At 36.7% G+C, this 17,500-nt stretch overlaps 1 protein-coding gene across 3 annotated transcripts in view; it reads right to left on the reverse strand.

Moving 5' to 3' along the window:
- The window catches only part of LOC115220973 (synaptotagmin-15-like), a 187,523-nt gene that overhangs the window by 91,483 nt on the left and 78,540 nt on the right, over positions 1-17,500 (reverse strand). For all 3 annotated transcript variants that reach the window (XR_005002692.1, XM_036510503.1, XM_036510502.1), the window contains exon 2: positions 10,882-11,092. Coding sequence is in view for 2 of the 3 variants with exons in the window: in XM_036510503.1 (XP_036366396.1) it covers positions 10,882-11,092 (211 nt within the window). In the remaining variant the exon portion in view is untranslated. The remainder of the gene's footprint in view (positions 1-10,881; positions 11,093-17,500) is intronic.

Consider the following 17,500-nt stretch of genomic DNA (forward strand, 5'->3'; position numbering starts at 1 on the left):
ATTAGGTGTAGTAGTGGAAATAATCCGAATTTCTATCGCTGTCAATCCTTTGTTATTTTTAGGTGCAAACAAAATTTTGAACAAAATCATCATTTTAGAAATATTTACAATATTATCAATATTATCATATTTTTTTTCCAATTATAAGTGTAATTTTATAATTGATTATAATAATAGACGCATTGCCTGGGATAATTTAGACTATACTGAAAAATGAGGGTACAGAATCCTAGAATATTCTTAAGTATTTAACCTGGAAAAGTATAGAACAAGTAGTAGCAGAATGAAAATTCCGCGCTCAGAGTACAAGAATATTTTTATGTATTAAAACTCGAAAAGTACAGGACATAAAGAAAAAACTTTAGAATATTGCTTCTGAAGTTGGAATTTGCTAAATATATTTCAGAAATTGTTCTGCACATAGTGTGTGGAGATTTTTTGAGATTTTTTAATATTTTTAAAAATATATTATTTAATATTTTTATTTTAAAATTTCTTTGTTTTAAGTTAAAACATTAGGGTTTATAATTTTTCTTAAATTGCTGTTATGTGATTTTTTTAAAATATGTATTTATAATATAATATAAAATGTGTAAATCGTGTAAATTTGCAGGAAATGTGTAAATTTCCAGGAAATAAGTCTTTTCACGAAAATTGAAAATAAATAGCATCTTGAGTATTTTGATTAATAAAAATATATAAAACAGGGTTTATTATTTTTTTAGTTTTTAAATTCTAACTTCAGCAGAAAGTTCTTTTTTTTTCTTCTTATCCTGTACAATTAATTACGGCTTACTCTTTAGTTTTCTAAATTCAATACTTAAGAATATTCAAGGATTTTGGGCCTGCGTTTTATATTACAGTATTTGCGCTCGCGTTTTTTTTATTATAGATATATTTACTAACCACCAATGCAAAAGGGACCTTAGAGACCTTGGGACCTTGAAGACTGCTTTAATGCAAGAAAGTATACTAGTCTCTTAATATTTTATATTCACTTTTTCATCTATTCAATACGACAATCAATACATCATTTCATTATACTATATATACAATATATACTTTTTATACTATATATTCTATCTTCTACATTAATATCATAAACAATATAAATGAAACATAAAAAACAGACAGAGTTGGAATTTCTTTGGATAATGTACATATATATATATACATATATACATATATATATATATATATATACAGGCATGCACACACACATACACACGCACGCATATATATATATATATATATATATATATATATATATATATATATATATATATATATATATGTATATACGCACAAACACACACGCACATTCATACACAACAGTATAGGTAGACAAATATAGATACTCATCTACACACACTTTCACTATATAGATACGACACGAGACCATAATATTTACACAGTATATATGTAAAATATGTATACATATACGAGTGTCTACGTCTGTATAAATGTCTGTCTGTATCTCGGTCCGTGTCTGTGTGTGTTTGTGTTGTATATATGTATCTACATATTTAAGTATATATGTAAGCATGCATACATACATACATACATACATACATACATACATATATATATTATATATATATATATATAATATATAAATAAATATAATATATATATACATACATATATATATGTATATATATATATATATAATATATATATAATATATATATAATATTATATATATATATATATACATATATATATATATATATATATATATATACATATATTGTTACCAAAGACTGTATATATGTAATGTAGCATTTTGTAACAACCAATAATTAACGCAACCAAACTTCTCCATGTTACTTTTGACAATCTTTTTCCAAGAGTGAAAAGCGTAAAGTAAATAAACATCTTTTAAAATTGCATTTTCCAACCTTCTTTCGTATATATATATATAGGGAGAATTCACAAAAAAAACAAAAACAAAAGACGAAGACAGGTGGTTTAGATGTATTAGTATAACACTCGCCAATTGAAAAAGTCTTTAACGCTTCGAGCCTACGCTCTTCCACAGAAAGAAACAAGGAGACATATACATACATACATGGCCACAGATCTGAACTGAAACTACAAAATATATATGTTTGTATATATATATACATATATACATATATATATATATATATATATATATATAATATATATATAATATATATATAATATATATATGACTACATCTTTAGCCCTTGGTGTAGTTACAGAAGCCACTCTCCCACAGAGTTTGTGCAACAGTAAGCAATGAATACTGAAGTCTTGCTCTGTCAGCTTTTCATAATGTATTTGTCAAAACATATTGTTCTCGAAAGAACTGGTATCATTTGCATATAACTTCTTTAAGGTTCGTGATTTGCATATTCAAATGAATTCGGGCTTGTCAAAAAAACGCACCGTCCGTATTTAATCTGTAATTAGCATCCAGGCGCATCAGAATATTTATATAACGCACGCTGCTAGTGGTGGTAGTGGTAGTGGTGGTCGTGGTGGTCGTGGTCGTGGTCGTGGTGGTAGTGGTGGTAAGGGCTGTAGATTGCGGTGACGCTAATTAAGGTAGAGCTGGTAGTTATGATTGCGGCGGTGGCTGTTTGAAATAATACTGGTGGAGGTTACGATGCTGCTGCTGCTGCTGCTGATGATGATGATGATGATGATAGTGGTTGTGGTGGGGCTGGTGGTGATGTTGGTGGTAGTCTTGGTGTCGATGGTGGCGTTATTGGTCGGATATGGTTGACGTAGAGCAAGTGGTGGTACTGACAATGGTGACGGCGGTGACGCAGATGCCGGTGACGATGACAATTATCGTGGAGGTGATGGCGGCAGAGGTGGCGTTGTTGTTGGTTGCGGTGGTGGTGGCAGCGGCGGTGGAGTTTGCGGAGGTCGCGGTGGTGGTGATGGTAGTGGTGGTTGTGGTGGTGGTTTGTGCTTAGGTGGTCACGACTGCAGTAAGAATTTAATATGTTTACATGGAGCCAAGGAGGTGGTACCTGTCATGTGGCGGTGTGGTGACGACTATGGAATCGGTAGCCGATGGTGGTGATGGTGGTGGTGATGGTGTTGCTTCTGTTGCTGCTGCAGGTGATGACGCTGATGATGATCCTGTAGCTAACAATGGACCGTGTCTCGCGGTCAGTAAGACGAGGCAGTGAATCTAAATTAACGCATGTCACTTGCAGCAACCTCTTCCTCAAGATACAAATACACCACACACACACACACACACACACATACACACATACACACACACACACACACACACATTCACACGCAAACACAAATTCACATATCACACATACATACATGTATACACACAAACACACACATACATATATGTATACACTCATATATGCATACACGTATAGATACACACACATACACATTCACGCGCAAAACACCTATTCACACACGGCACACACGCACACACACACATATATATATACACACATATATACACATTACATATGTATAGACACACACACATGCACGCACGTTCTTTGCAAAACAAATTTTTACACTTTCTCTTTCTCTTTCTCTCTCTTTCTGTCTTTTCTTTTCTTTTTTTTTTTTCCTAATTATCTTAACTTAAAGGTTGATTGAATTGATTAATTGATTTAAAAGGTAAAGTGGTGCGAAATGAAGTAATTTTAGACAATTTGCATCTTGCGTTCGAATCACGCATATGGTACGACACTCAAGCCTGAATTGGTCGATTTACTCGACTGCACACCACGTGATCAAAATCTGTGGCACATTTGTTGTTGTTATTACTGTTGTTATTTTCATTGTAGTTATTTTTGTTGTTGTTATTATCATTGTTGTTCTGTTGTTATTGTTGTACTTTTGTTGTTGTTATTGTGGTTGCTATTGTTGTTTTGTTTTTGTTGTTGTTGTTGATATTTTGGTGTTGTTATTGTTGTGATTGTCGTTTTTACTGTCGTTGTTATGCTGTTGTTGTTGTTGATGATGTTGTTGTTGCTGTTGTCAGTTTTGTTTTGGGTATGACTCTAAACTGCACCCGGTGGTGGGGCCCTGGTACGGAAGTTCAATCCCTTGTTTTTCCCAGGTCTTCTCTGGCTCGGAGTAGTAACACCAATCAGGGTTCCATCAATGGGTTAATTAGCATATTAGGGCACGCCTACTTATGCATATGAAGAGAAAACTGGATCCGTCGGACGCTGCGGAAGAAACCTTCGTGGTTCATGGGAGGAAAAGGCGACTACAGTAACGCAATGAGGAGTACAGAGAACAGGCCGAAGCACGTTAGATATCTTGGTTACCCACTGCATTTTTCTCCATTCCCAGTTTCCCAGTTATCTTGTCCTGGTCATTCCTAGTTGTCTTGTCTTCTAGGCTGCAGATGATTATGGACAAGAAAGTGAGGTTGACAGTGTACAACTCTTTTTCGCTTTAAATAAAATCACTGCACAAGCCAATAGCCATCCTTAAGGATGTCGATGTCTTCAGATAGGTTTGTGCAATGATATTCCTAGCATATAAGGCGGCGAGCTGGCAAAAACGTTAGCACACCGGGCGAAATGCGTAGCCGTATTTCGTCTGCCGTTACGTTCAGAGTTCAAATCACGCCGAGGTCGACTTTGCCTTTCATCCTTTCGGGGTCGATAAATTAAGTACCAGTTACGCACTGGGGTCGATGTAATCGACTTAATCCGTTTGTCTGTCCTTGTTTGTCCCCTCTATGTTTAGCCCCTTGTGGGTAATAAAGAAACATATATTCCTAGCATGGTTCTTTCCATGGCCTTTTTATTCGGAGCAAATCGATGTTCTTCCCTCTTCGTAGTAGCCCACGTCTCTCTAGCGTACAAGAGCGCAGGCAAAACGGCGCTTTCAAGAATTTGGTGCGCACGGTCGTGTCCAGTTGTGTTTTGAGCTCATCCTTCATTGAGGTAAAAGCCTTTCACTTTATCCTTGTTCTCTTTAAGATTTTAATATCTGTCTGATGCATATGTCGTAGTCATCGCTGCTGTTATTTCCGTTGTTTAACCTTTGTTTAGCCTTGATCAATAAAACTTTTGATAATAAAAGGCGTTCCTATCGTGATCAATTCGTGCATATTTGTATATCAGCGACTACATTGTTCACTGTATACGATTTTTATTTTTATACGGTAGGCTGCAATTTTAAAGAGATTTGACTGTTATTTCTAGCAAATTCAACAACTGTACAAGGACTTGCTCACTGACAGAGTGTGCTCAATCCCGGTTGTAGTCATTTCAGTGGATTTATATTGATAAAGTCCCTCTTGGAAAATGAAGTAACGATATTTTCAATGGGGAAAGACATTAATGTTATACATTCTCATTTCTACCCTTCAAGAACAGCGGATTTTGTACAGCTATAAATTTTATTTTAGAACGTAAAGAAGCGATGATAGTAGAAAAGAGTTTTCCCAATCCATACTGGATTGGGTTTTGGTTTCGACTCCAGATAGTGAGTGAATCATGTCAACTGTAACAGGTATGAATAACATGACAGCTTCTTTTTCTATTCTATTTTTTTTTATAATTCTATACTTCAAACTTATCAAAGACATAGAATCCATCAAGTCAATTATATTAGGTGACAATGGAAAGGTGAAGAGAAAACTTCCGGATTTAATTGAAGGAGAGGAGGAAGTGATGATCAGTCACGAAGTACCACGTGATTGTCGGAACAGGGTCGATTCCACGAAAGATAGCCAATGGCTCGAGTTTCCATTTTAAAAATATTTTATCTTAGGATATAGTATGATATGTTGCAGTGTGAGATTGAACCCGAAACTACGATATTGCGAAGCAATTTTCTTAGTCGCGCAACCCTGCGTCTGCCGATTTATCTCTCTATATATAAACGGCAGTTTGTCTGTGTGTGTTTCTGTGTGTCTGTTAGGTTGTACCCTCACCCTGACCACGGCTTTCAACCGATTCTGATGAAACTTGACACACACATAGCCCAATGTCATTATTCAAAACTAACGCAGCGAAAATTTTGAAAAGTTCCCCCAGTTCTGAAAAAAATCGATAAATTCAACATGGGGTCGAGAATCAGAAATACAAACCACAGACTGTCTAGGGGACGCAACTCGACCTTTTTAACTAAAAAAAATTTACCATAATTTTTTTCCCAGTTTTTGGCTATAACTCTCTAAAAATGCTTTATAGTTATTTCCCTTACAAACCCGAGCAACGCCGGGCGATACTGCTAGTCAATTATAAAGTGTGTTTTTATAGTCTTAATTTGCATATCTCTATATAGTAATAGCCTATATAATTATTGGTTGGTTGATTGCTTGATTTTCTTTCAGTCATGTTTTACATCATATAGAGAGAGGGAAGGGAGAGGGAGAGAAAGAGATTTATCATAACAGAGGGAAAGACGAATGCATATATTAGGCTTGGAGGAAGGCAATGAGTGAATGAACGACAAAACGTCACGCACACACACGCCCGCATGTAGAGAAAGAATCAGAGAGAGAGAGTGGAGGAAAAGGAGGAAAAAAAGATATGTATATGTATATATACTCGGGAAAGGATACCTGACTCTTTTCATAAGCTCCACCTCCTAGCATTCAATAATAATTTTTCTATCGTCTTGGCTTAACACCCCTCATCGATTGTTTTTACAGCCTTGTTCTCACTGTCCTGTTCTTGTTACCACTTTCACCCTCCGCAAAAAATGCCAAATTTTATTTAATTTGCTTTGCGGGAAGGACTGTTTCAAAGAAGTCGCGTCTTGTCCTTGCCTTAGAAAACGCGGAGTAGATGAAACAGGGACAACTGATGAAGGGGAATATTCTATATGTTGCATGTCTCTTTTCTCTGTTTGTTTTTTCGTTTTCTATGTTTTCGTTTTTATGTTTTCGTTTCTCATTGTGTTCAACGTTGTTTGATGTCCTGTACCCATATATGCATGTATATATACATATATATGTAGGTATGTACATATATGTATGTATACATACATATATTTATACATATGTATATATACACGCACATACGTATAGAAATATATATATATATATATATTATATTTATATGCGTATATGCGTGTATATATACATATATGTGTATATATGTATATATATATATATAGAGAGAGAGAGAGAGAGAGGAGAGAGCAGGAAAGAGAGAGAGAGAAAGAGAAACAAAGAAAGGTATGGTGTGTGTATGAGTGTCTGTGCCTGTGTGTGTATGTGTGTGTGTGTGTGTGTGTGTGTATGAATATGGGTGAGTGAGTGCGTGTAAGCAGGTGTGTGAAAATTACCACAGAGAGTAATTTTGCTTTTAGAATCGCTTTCCTTTATGAATGTTCTTTTAAGTAATTTTATCTCAGTTTTCTTTCAAAAATTAGTATTCAGTTCCTCCTTTTGTATAAACACTAAGTTATTTGAGAAAAAAAAGCAAGTCAAATTATAATTACTAAATGTACACCGTGTCTCCTGATAATACCCATAGTGTCAAATGTATACTTCCTAAGTTCTACGCTATATAACGACTAAAGCTCACTTGTATATATACAAATATATGCACACACACACACACACACACACACACCACACACACACACACACATAATATATATATATATATTATATATATATATATATATATATATATATATGAATATCTATATATATATAAGCATTAATAAATCTCTGAACGAGATATAAACAGTAACCGCTCGACAATATATATACAAATACACACGCACACGCACACATGCACACACACACACACACACACACACACACACACACACACACACACACATATATAGTTGGAATTTACAAAATAAACAGCAAAAGACGAAGACAGGTGTGTAACACAATATCAGGGTGGCTAGACGTAATTCATGACAAAAAAAGAAATACCTCACCTTGGTCACTTTTAGTGACGCTGAAGTATATTTCAGAAATTTGAGTTTTTGTGATCACGTGTATGCTGTAGTTTGCTATTTTACCATGGACAGTGCGTTGAAATTTTGCGTGGAACTTGGGAACTCTGCTACAGAGACACTGAGCATGCTTCGCAAAGCTTACAGAGACGAAGTAATGATTCGTACGCAATGTTTCGAGTGGCACTGGCATTTCTCTCTCTCTCTCTCTCTCTCTCTCTCTCTCTCTATATATATATATATATATATTATATATATATATATATATATATATATAAGAGAGAGAGAGAGAGAGAGATGTAAAAGTAAGATCCAAGAATCAAGGTGTGGGAAGATAGTGAATTTCAAGCAGTCTGTAGCAGATATAAAAACCAGCTTTCAGAAACAATGGTGTTTTACTGGCACAGAAGATTGTGAATGTTTCCGTATCGAAGTACGATAAGCTGAAAAAAAGGTTATTTTATAGTTCACGGTTAGCAACAGGGGTTGCTGTATATGCCAATAAATATCCAAAAATTAGAGAATGGAATAGATAAACATTATTTACATTATTTACATTTGACGGATATTTGTCCTAATCTTGTTTGTTGTTAACACAACGTTTCGGCTGATATACCCTCCAGCCTTCATCAGGTGTTCTGGGGAAATTTCGAACCTGGGTTTTCATTCCCAAGGTATTTTTCGATATTGTTATTATTATTATTATCATCATCATCATCATTATTATTATTATTATTATTATTATTATTATTATTATTATTATTATCATTATTCACGTCACTGCTTGGAATCGAACTCGGAATATATAAGCAAAGTTCGAGAGGGAAACACACACATACACACACCCATATGTCTATATATATATATGTATATATGTATGTATATATGTATGTATGTATGTATGTATGTATATATGTATGTACACATACATATGTATGTGTGTGTGAATGAGAAAAAGAAGGAAATGGTAAAATTTGACATATCGACATGAGTTTATCCAAAGATATTCAAATCAAAATAATAGGAGATTCTTATCCCTACAGCTGTTTCCATAGCCATTTAATTCAATTAGATAACTTGAATTAAATTAATTTCAAACTTTCTTTATGGAAAATTCTCCCCTGATGAAATACCCAATTAACCAGTTTCAATATGAAATTTTTATTTAATTTAATGTAATTTTAATTAATCTAATTGAATTACTTGGCTATGGAAACAGCTGTAGGGATAAAAATTTTATATTATATTGACTTGAATATATTTGAATAAACTGTTGTCTAAATATCAAATTCTCCATTGTCTTATTTTCTCATTCATATATAACTTAAATACCCATATCCATCAATGCAAAACTAAACACTGGTAAAAACCGAAGAACTAGGATGCAAACGTCCCTTAAAGGATTATAGGTCTTTGGCATACTTATAGGGAGAAGATTCATAAAATACGTTCGGGTATCATAAACTGGTGAGTTCTAGCATTTCTCTGGTTGGACAGATTGAAGTCTAATTAGCTGTAAATAATAACTACGCTACCTTGCCTTGGGCCTTAAAAACTTCTGATGGCGTCATAGAGATCCCGACGTGATATATGATATGTATTGGGCAGTGCAAAGCTGGCAGAGTCATTTAATCTTCAGGCCTGAACAAAATCGATTTCTTCCCGAAATAGAATGCTTAAATTTATATACCCAACCAACTCAGTATCGCGCTGTTATTTTTTTCCTGTCGACTGCAAGTGGCTGAAAGGCTAGCTTGAGACTTCGATGGGTTTTGAACACAGAGGTGGAAAGGACTTCATGACATGTGATTCCATTTGAAGCCCTAACCACTCGGTCAATTTACCATCTTAGTAACCACGTTCTGTTATGCGATTCGCATCATATCTGTAAATGGCAGGATCATTCTTTCATTGATTGGTGTCTCATTAGCTTGAGATCAAAACGAAGCTGAAATCTAGAAAGCTTGTTTGACTTCCAAATATCCACGCAGCATAAGGCGGCCAGCTGGCAGAATAGTTAGCGCGCCGGACGAAATGTTTAGCGGGATTTCGTCTACCTTTACGTTCTGAGATCAAATTCCGCCGAGGTTGACTTTACTTTTTATCCTTTCGGGGTCGATAAATTAAGAACCAGTTGCATACTGGGATCGATCTAATCGACTGAACCCCTCCCCAGAAACTTCGGGCCTTGCTCCGAAATTTTTGGGCAGGTGGGCCTAGAGTAGAAAAGAATGTCTACGCAGCACGACAACAGATATGTTTTAGACTTGATGCAATGCCCCAGTATATTTATTATACAACAAACTCAATACCTCACTCAATAAACACTGCTAATTTGGTTCCACTTTGGCACGTGATCTACATCCTAAAGGGCGATTACTTTAGGTTACTTTTTAGTTTACTTCTCAAATTCTAAAAGCCCTTAACTGCAGTCAAAATATGTTTTTACAATATTACTTTTTTTTTACATACTTGGCATTGTAAATGTAGTTTTTGAAAATTGTTATTATTTTTACGGAGATGTACTTGCTTGGCAAGTGACCTAATCTGAGATCGTGTGCTGGAACGAAAACAATTGCAGCGCGGAAGGTGTTTATAAGCCATTTAAGAAACACACAAAAACCGTTAGATTCACTTCAACATTTAAATTTAATTTGCCAAAATATTTTCGTCGCTTTGAGACCACGACCTGTTCACTGACAAAATTCCGTGCTACATCTTTTAATAACAATAAAACCATGTTTAATTTATGTCTTTGTGAATAATAATAAGAAACCAAGAATAAAAAATATAATAATTAGAATAAGCGTGTAAATCACACAAGTTTGGCAGCCACGAGTTTTGCAACGTAAACAAATTAAGATCTAACCTAAGGTAATTGCCCTTTGGAGTTGTAGACCACACGCCAAAGTAGCACGTTACTTTGTTATCATAGAAATCTAAGAAGGCGTTATAATGGTGTCTACTCACCTGACGAAGGGGTCGCATCCGTTTGAACTACTCATTGTACGGCTGGGTAAGTTTTTCGCTTTTATTAGTGTGACGAGCAGTTTTTCCGTTTCCCGTTCGTACTCCACCGTAAACCACAATCGACCGATATGGTCGTCAGACATGTCGTAATCTTCATCTTCATCAACAATTTTATAAAGACTTGGGTCTATAGCCCCAAGTTCATAGGCACCTAGGAAAAGAGAAAGAGAGAAAAATGTTACTCAATGTATATTTGGGTGAGAAAAGGCGTCGAGCTGGCAGAATTGTTACGGCGCTGGAACTGGAAGAAATGCTTGGCAGCATATATACTCGTATGCTGAGAGTCTGGCAACGGACCGCCAGCGATACAGAGCACTGGAGGACCTGGTCGGCTCTACGTATGATAACTTCTCTGGGCTCACTAACATGGGGTGGCCTCAACTTCATCAAGCGACAGCATAAAGAAAACAAGCAAGCCAGACTCCATACTAAAATATAATTCGATTTTTAGCAAATTTCTTTTTTTTAATTAATTAATTAAAAATAATGGAATGAATACTCAGGCCATCTATTTATCTATCTATCTCTGTTTTACTCCCCCCTCTCTCTATGAGTGGAGAAATTAAGCAACCAGACAATCAACCAATCAACCAACCAACCAACATCGGCTGTTATTGTATTGGTGAAGGTGCTTGGACTAGTGGTTAGGCGTGTTGCACTCACGTTCGCCAGATTGTAGGTTCGATTCACGGACCGGGTAGAGCAATATGTTCTTGAGCACAGCACTTCATTTCATGTTTCCTTACTCCACTCAGCTGTAAATGGGTCAGCCCACTACGAAATAGCCTTCCGATGAAGGGTAATATTGGCCTGCTCGAAGGGCGGCGGGCTAGCAGAAACGTTAGCACGCTGGGCGAAATGCTTAGCAGTATTTCGTCTGTCTTTACGTTCTGAGTTAAAATTCCGTCGACATCCACTTTACCTTTCATCCTTTGGGGGTCGATAAATTAAGTACCAGTTACGCACTGGGGTCGATGTAATCGACTTAATCCCTTTGTCTGTCCTTCATGTCCCCTCTATGTTTAGCCCCACTGTGAGCAATAACGAAATAAATATTGGACTGTTCGCCTAGCCAGCAGGGTGGCATCATTCAACAACGAAAATAACGCAAAGCGCTATGTGACCAGCGATATATAACAATACCCAATAATCTGGTATATCACGTGATCACATGTTAGATTATTTAATTAAGACGGTCGTAACAAAATCTTTACTCAATCAAGAATTCTACCAAAGATTCAGACACAGTCTCTTTCTTTTTTCCTGTTCTTTAGACTTTATATTTAATTTTTTTCAGTCATTAAACCGCGGCCAAGCTGGGGCACCGACCTAAAGAAATTTTTGTTAAACGAATCAACCCCATTATTTTTTTCTTCTTAAGCCTAGTACTTATTCTATCGGTGTCTTTTGCCGAACTGCTAGGTTACGGGGACATAAACACTCTAACACTGGTCTCCAAGCGGTGGTGGGGCACAAAGAGAGATACAGATACACACACACACACTCACACACACACACATACATATATATATATATATATACACACACATACTCATGCATATATCTATCTATATATATATATATATATATATATCCGATTCTGGCAGAATCGTTAGCACGCCGAAAAAAAGCTTAGCAGCATTTCGTCTGTCTTTACTTTCTGAGTTCAAATTCTGCCGAAGTAGATTTTGTCTTTTGTCCTTTGGGTTTCGATAAAATAACTACTAGTCAAGCTCTGGGGTCAATGTATTTCGGCTTATCACTTCCCCACAAAAATTTCACATTGTGTGTCTCTAGTGAGAACTAAAAGGCGGTGAGTTTTCAGAATCGTTAAAATGTCAAAAAATGGTTCACAGTATTTATTCAAGCTCCTTACGTTCTAATTTCATATCTCAAGTCAACGTTGACTTTCATCGTTTCGGGGTCGGTAAAAGAAAGTACCAGTCAAGTACTGGAGTTCCTCTTTACTTTTTACTCGTTTACTTGTTTCAGTCATTTGACTGTGGCCATGCTGGAGCACCGCCTTTAGTCGAGCAAATCGACCCCAGGATTTATTCTTTGTAAACCTAGTACTTATTCTATCGGTCTCTTTTACCGAACCGCGAAATTACGGGGACGTAAACACACCAGCATAGGTTGTCAAGCGATGTTCCTGGTACAAGAAACACATACACACACGCATACATATATATATATACATATATAAAACGGGCTTCTTTCAGTTTCCGTCCACCAAATCCACTCACAAAGCTTTGGTCGACCCGAAGCTACAGTAGAAGACACTTGCCGAAGGTGCCACGCAGTGAGACTGAAACTGGAACCATGTGTTTTGTAAGCAAGCTATTTACCACACAGCCAATCCTACGCCTATGCACAGCCACTCCTATGCCTATTCAGTTGATTACATCCTCTGATCTTTGATTAGGCAATTAACACATTCATCGTCGAAATTAACGGAGATCCTTATATTTATGTATTACGATGTTCTGCAGTGAACAACAACGTTTAAACAGAAGACAAGAATCATCAACATTTGTGTAATTGCAGCCATTTTGCCCTCAGCGGTGTCACATTAGCTTACCTGGTTTGTTACTTAATAATCTTCTTGGGTTTTGTTATATATCTCTTCAAAAATATTTTGCATACCGTCATTTGAAATTTATTTCTGTATCAATGAGTTGCCAAGGTTATAAATCTAGTTCTGTATCTGATGGTTATGTTACTCTTACATTTAACTGTTATTATCAGCCGTGTCAAGTTTAACTTCTTTGTATTGTGTAATTATTTTCTTGAGAGAGGTGGCTGTGTGGTAAGTAGATTTCTTACCAACCACATGGTTCCGAGTCCAGTCCCACTGCTAGGCACCTTGGGCAAGTGTCTTCTACTATAGCCTCGGACCGACCAAAGCCTTGTGAGTGGATTTGGTAGACGGAAACTGAGAGAAGCTCGTTGTGTATATGTGTGTGTATGTGTGCGTGTGTGTGTGTGTGTGTGTTTGTGTGTGCGTCCACCCCAACATCGCTTGACAGCTGATGGTGGTGTGTTTACGTCCCCGTAACTTAGCGGTTCGGCAAAAGAGAGCGATAGAATAAGTACTAGGCTTACAAAGAATAAGTCCTGATCGACTAAAGGCGGTGTTCCAGCATGACCGCAGTCAAAATGACTGAAACAAAGAAAAGAATAATAATGAATACCTGTTTTCAAGAAACCACGCATCATCAGTGTTTTCCGTTGTGTTATTTTATATTTTTAATTCTTAAGTCATATTCATAGCCCTTTTGAAGACCCTTTTCAAAGACTAGTGGCAGGCAGAGGGGTATCCCCCAATCGGAACATTGAAAACTTGCGCTTTGGTACTTGGAAAAGAATGTGCTCCGCTAAAACCACCCAAGGACCAGGCGTTAGCATTAAACCTCGTGATGCATGAAGTTTATCATCAAAGTCGACACTATGCAAGGCACCCAGTAACCAGGCCGGATGTTTGATTAAATACATCAAGAGATTGGACACCGTTTAAGTCACAGCAGGGCCAGTTGGTAGTGCTATAACGGGTGATACATTAAGTCCACTCTCCAAATAGGCTACGTCGGGATTTGAACTCAAAATGCAAATAATCGAAACAAATACCTCGATGCATCCTCTCCAACGCTCTGAAGACTTCACATACTTTCCGCTTAAACGGATATCTATGGGTTTCTCCCTTCCGCTGAGCACAACAAATCAATCAGGAGAACGCTGCGTCTGGAGTGAGAACTCGTTACTCCTATCTGTAATTTTACCTGCATTTAAATTCGAAGCCTCGAGCCGACCAAAGCCTTGTGAGTGGATTTGGTAGAAGGAAACTAAAAGAAGCCCGTCGTATATATATATTATATATATATATATATATATATATATATATGTGTGTGTGTGTGTTGGTGTGTGTGTGTGGTGTGTATGTATGTGTGTGTATATGTTTGTGTGTCTGTATTTGTGTCCCCCCAACATCGCTTGACAACCAATGCTGGTGTGTTTATGCCCCCGTAACTTAGCGGTTCGGCAAAAGAAACCGATAGAATAAGTACTAGGCTTACAAAAAATAAGTCCTGGGGTCGATATGCTCGACTAAAGGCGGTGCTTCAGCATGGCCACATTCAAATGACTGAAACAAGGAAACGAATAAAAGAGTAAAGAAAATGAGGAATCCTCTAAAAGCCGCTAAAGCAACCAAAATGAAAAGAATAATGGCTTAAGCATATAAAATTTAAGTATTAAAGACTTATTATTCTGAACATAGATGTGTCCCATATATTCTTATACACATATAATTAACGCCTGATACTGACAAACATTCTCACAATGTTCTGTACAATCACTTGATTGTTAGAGCTTGCAGCTAAAATTTCTTCTAAACATGCCCTTCAAAAAAGAAGACCACATTCCCTAAAGAAACAAAGATATAATAGAATGTGTAATCCTATATATATTATGCCTTTAATAGATAGATAGATAGATAGATAGATAGATAGATAGATAGATAGATAGATAGATAGATAGATAGATAGATAGATAGATAGATAGATATCTGCTCTGATATGATTATTAATATTTACATGGTCTCAGTGGTAAAGCCTCTTGGTGGTAGCTCTTCTTACTCGGGGCCACCTTCGTGTTTTAAAGAAGCCCGTGCTAACAACTGTAAGGATAGTAAATTGTCTTTGAATCACACTAAAAATACACTTCAACGCTGTAAAAAGGTAAGGATATGGGCATAGTGGACAATGCCCTACGATAAAAAAACCATGGGATGGTTCGCCTGGTCAATGAGGTTTGATCTGGGGCAAAGCAAAATCCTTAAGTCCACTTTGTTACTATGTTACTAGCTTTGAGCTTTGCGAACAAAAAAGGGAGCCTCTGTACCGACGCTCGATCTACTAGAAATAACAGTAAAATATCTTACAAATCCCACCGTCTTATACGAGTACATTGGACAATGTTTAATGGATGAAAAAACGCCTTCAGACAGAGTTCTTTTGGATCAAGGCTGACCTGGGTCTAAACAACAACTTAGACCAATTGTTCGATATGATTATTTTTGTATGTGTTGACACACACAATAATTCCTTCTCGGGAATTTAGACAAAGACACTTCTGATACACAATATTAATGTATGACAACAACCATCGTGATCATGTGAAAATGAGGTCATCGAAATTTAAACCATTAACAGTCAGCTCGTCTCAGTCCATATCCATTTACTATATACCAACTGCATGAAACGAAATTTTTTACCTCAATAAACATGTATCAGATACTAAAGGTTTTATTGAAGGCTTTCAAGTGTACATGCCACGAAAACAAAAAGCAAAATCTAAATATAATTGTATGAGTAAGTCATAGTTTTATTTATACTTTTCTCAATGTTCAGAGTGGCTTAAATAATCCGGTTCATTTTTTGCTTTTATTTATCAAGCATGGTGTAAATAAAGTCGTAAGGTGGCATATAGTTCTGCAATGGTCAAGGTTATACTGTACATTATCATTCACGTCTATAGGAAATTGTATCTTGTTTAACTATTAATGCTTATCAAAATTTCTTTTGGCTTTGGGTTCTGCGTTCAAATAAGTTTTATTCTATTGGGGGTTGATAAAATAAGTATCAATCAAACACTGGAGTCAGTATAATCAACTTGATCGCTACCCCAACCGCTATGAATGCTCCTGTTGAGCAAACATTCGAAACAAAGGTATGCGGTGACAGAAACTTTAACCTGCCAAACTATACGCATACCGATTATTCTGATGGCTCTGTATATATAGTTAGTTTTAATGTCACCAAGGTGGACTTTGCCTTTAATTGTTTCGGCGTCGATAAAATAAGTAACATTTGAGCACTGAGGTCGATACGACTGACTTATCCCTTCAACTAAAATTGCTGTTGTTGAGCCAAAATTTAAGATCTTTGAGGCAGCGAGTTGGCAGAATCGGGAGCGAGTCGGACAAAACAACTAGCAACGTTTCTTTTGGCTTCTTGTATTTTCGGATTAAACGTCACCGAAATAACCTTCGTCTTTCATTTGTTCGGGGCCGATAGAACAAAGTATTGACCAAGTCCTAGGGTCGATCTATTCGACTAAACCCTTACCCATGAAATGGCGAGGGAAACACTGATGGGGAAATAGCCAACAGTTATACCCAAGATGTCTCCGAGCAGTAGTTGAGTTATATCTCCACTAACGAGAGCAGGAAGTAAAAACCTCACTTTTAAAGTTTAAGCAGGCACCTTGTATCCTCCACTTGATGATGTAACGTGTGTTGTTTTCCTTCGCTATCCATACAGATTTCGCGAGAGGCATTGCGTTAATCTTAGATAACATACGAAGACTGATGGAACCTGGTGGTGGAACCTGGTGGTGGAACCTGGTGGTGGAACCTGGTCTTCACATGACCGTCCGTCATGTTCAGATTGTATGTCAGTATGCTCGTCGCCTAACTGGAATACTTCGATACCCCATCCGCCTCATACATAACAGCTTTTGTATCGCACTAACAGTTTACCGTTGTGGACTTGATCAACCT

The sequence above is a fragment of the Octopus sinensis genome, linkage group LG17, assembly GCF_006345805.1.
Source record: "Octopus sinensis linkage group LG17, ASM634580v1, whole genome shotgun sequence".
NCBI classification, from domain to species: Eukaryota; Metazoa; Mollusca; class Cephalopoda; order Octopoda; family Octopodidae; genus Octopus; species Octopus sinensis.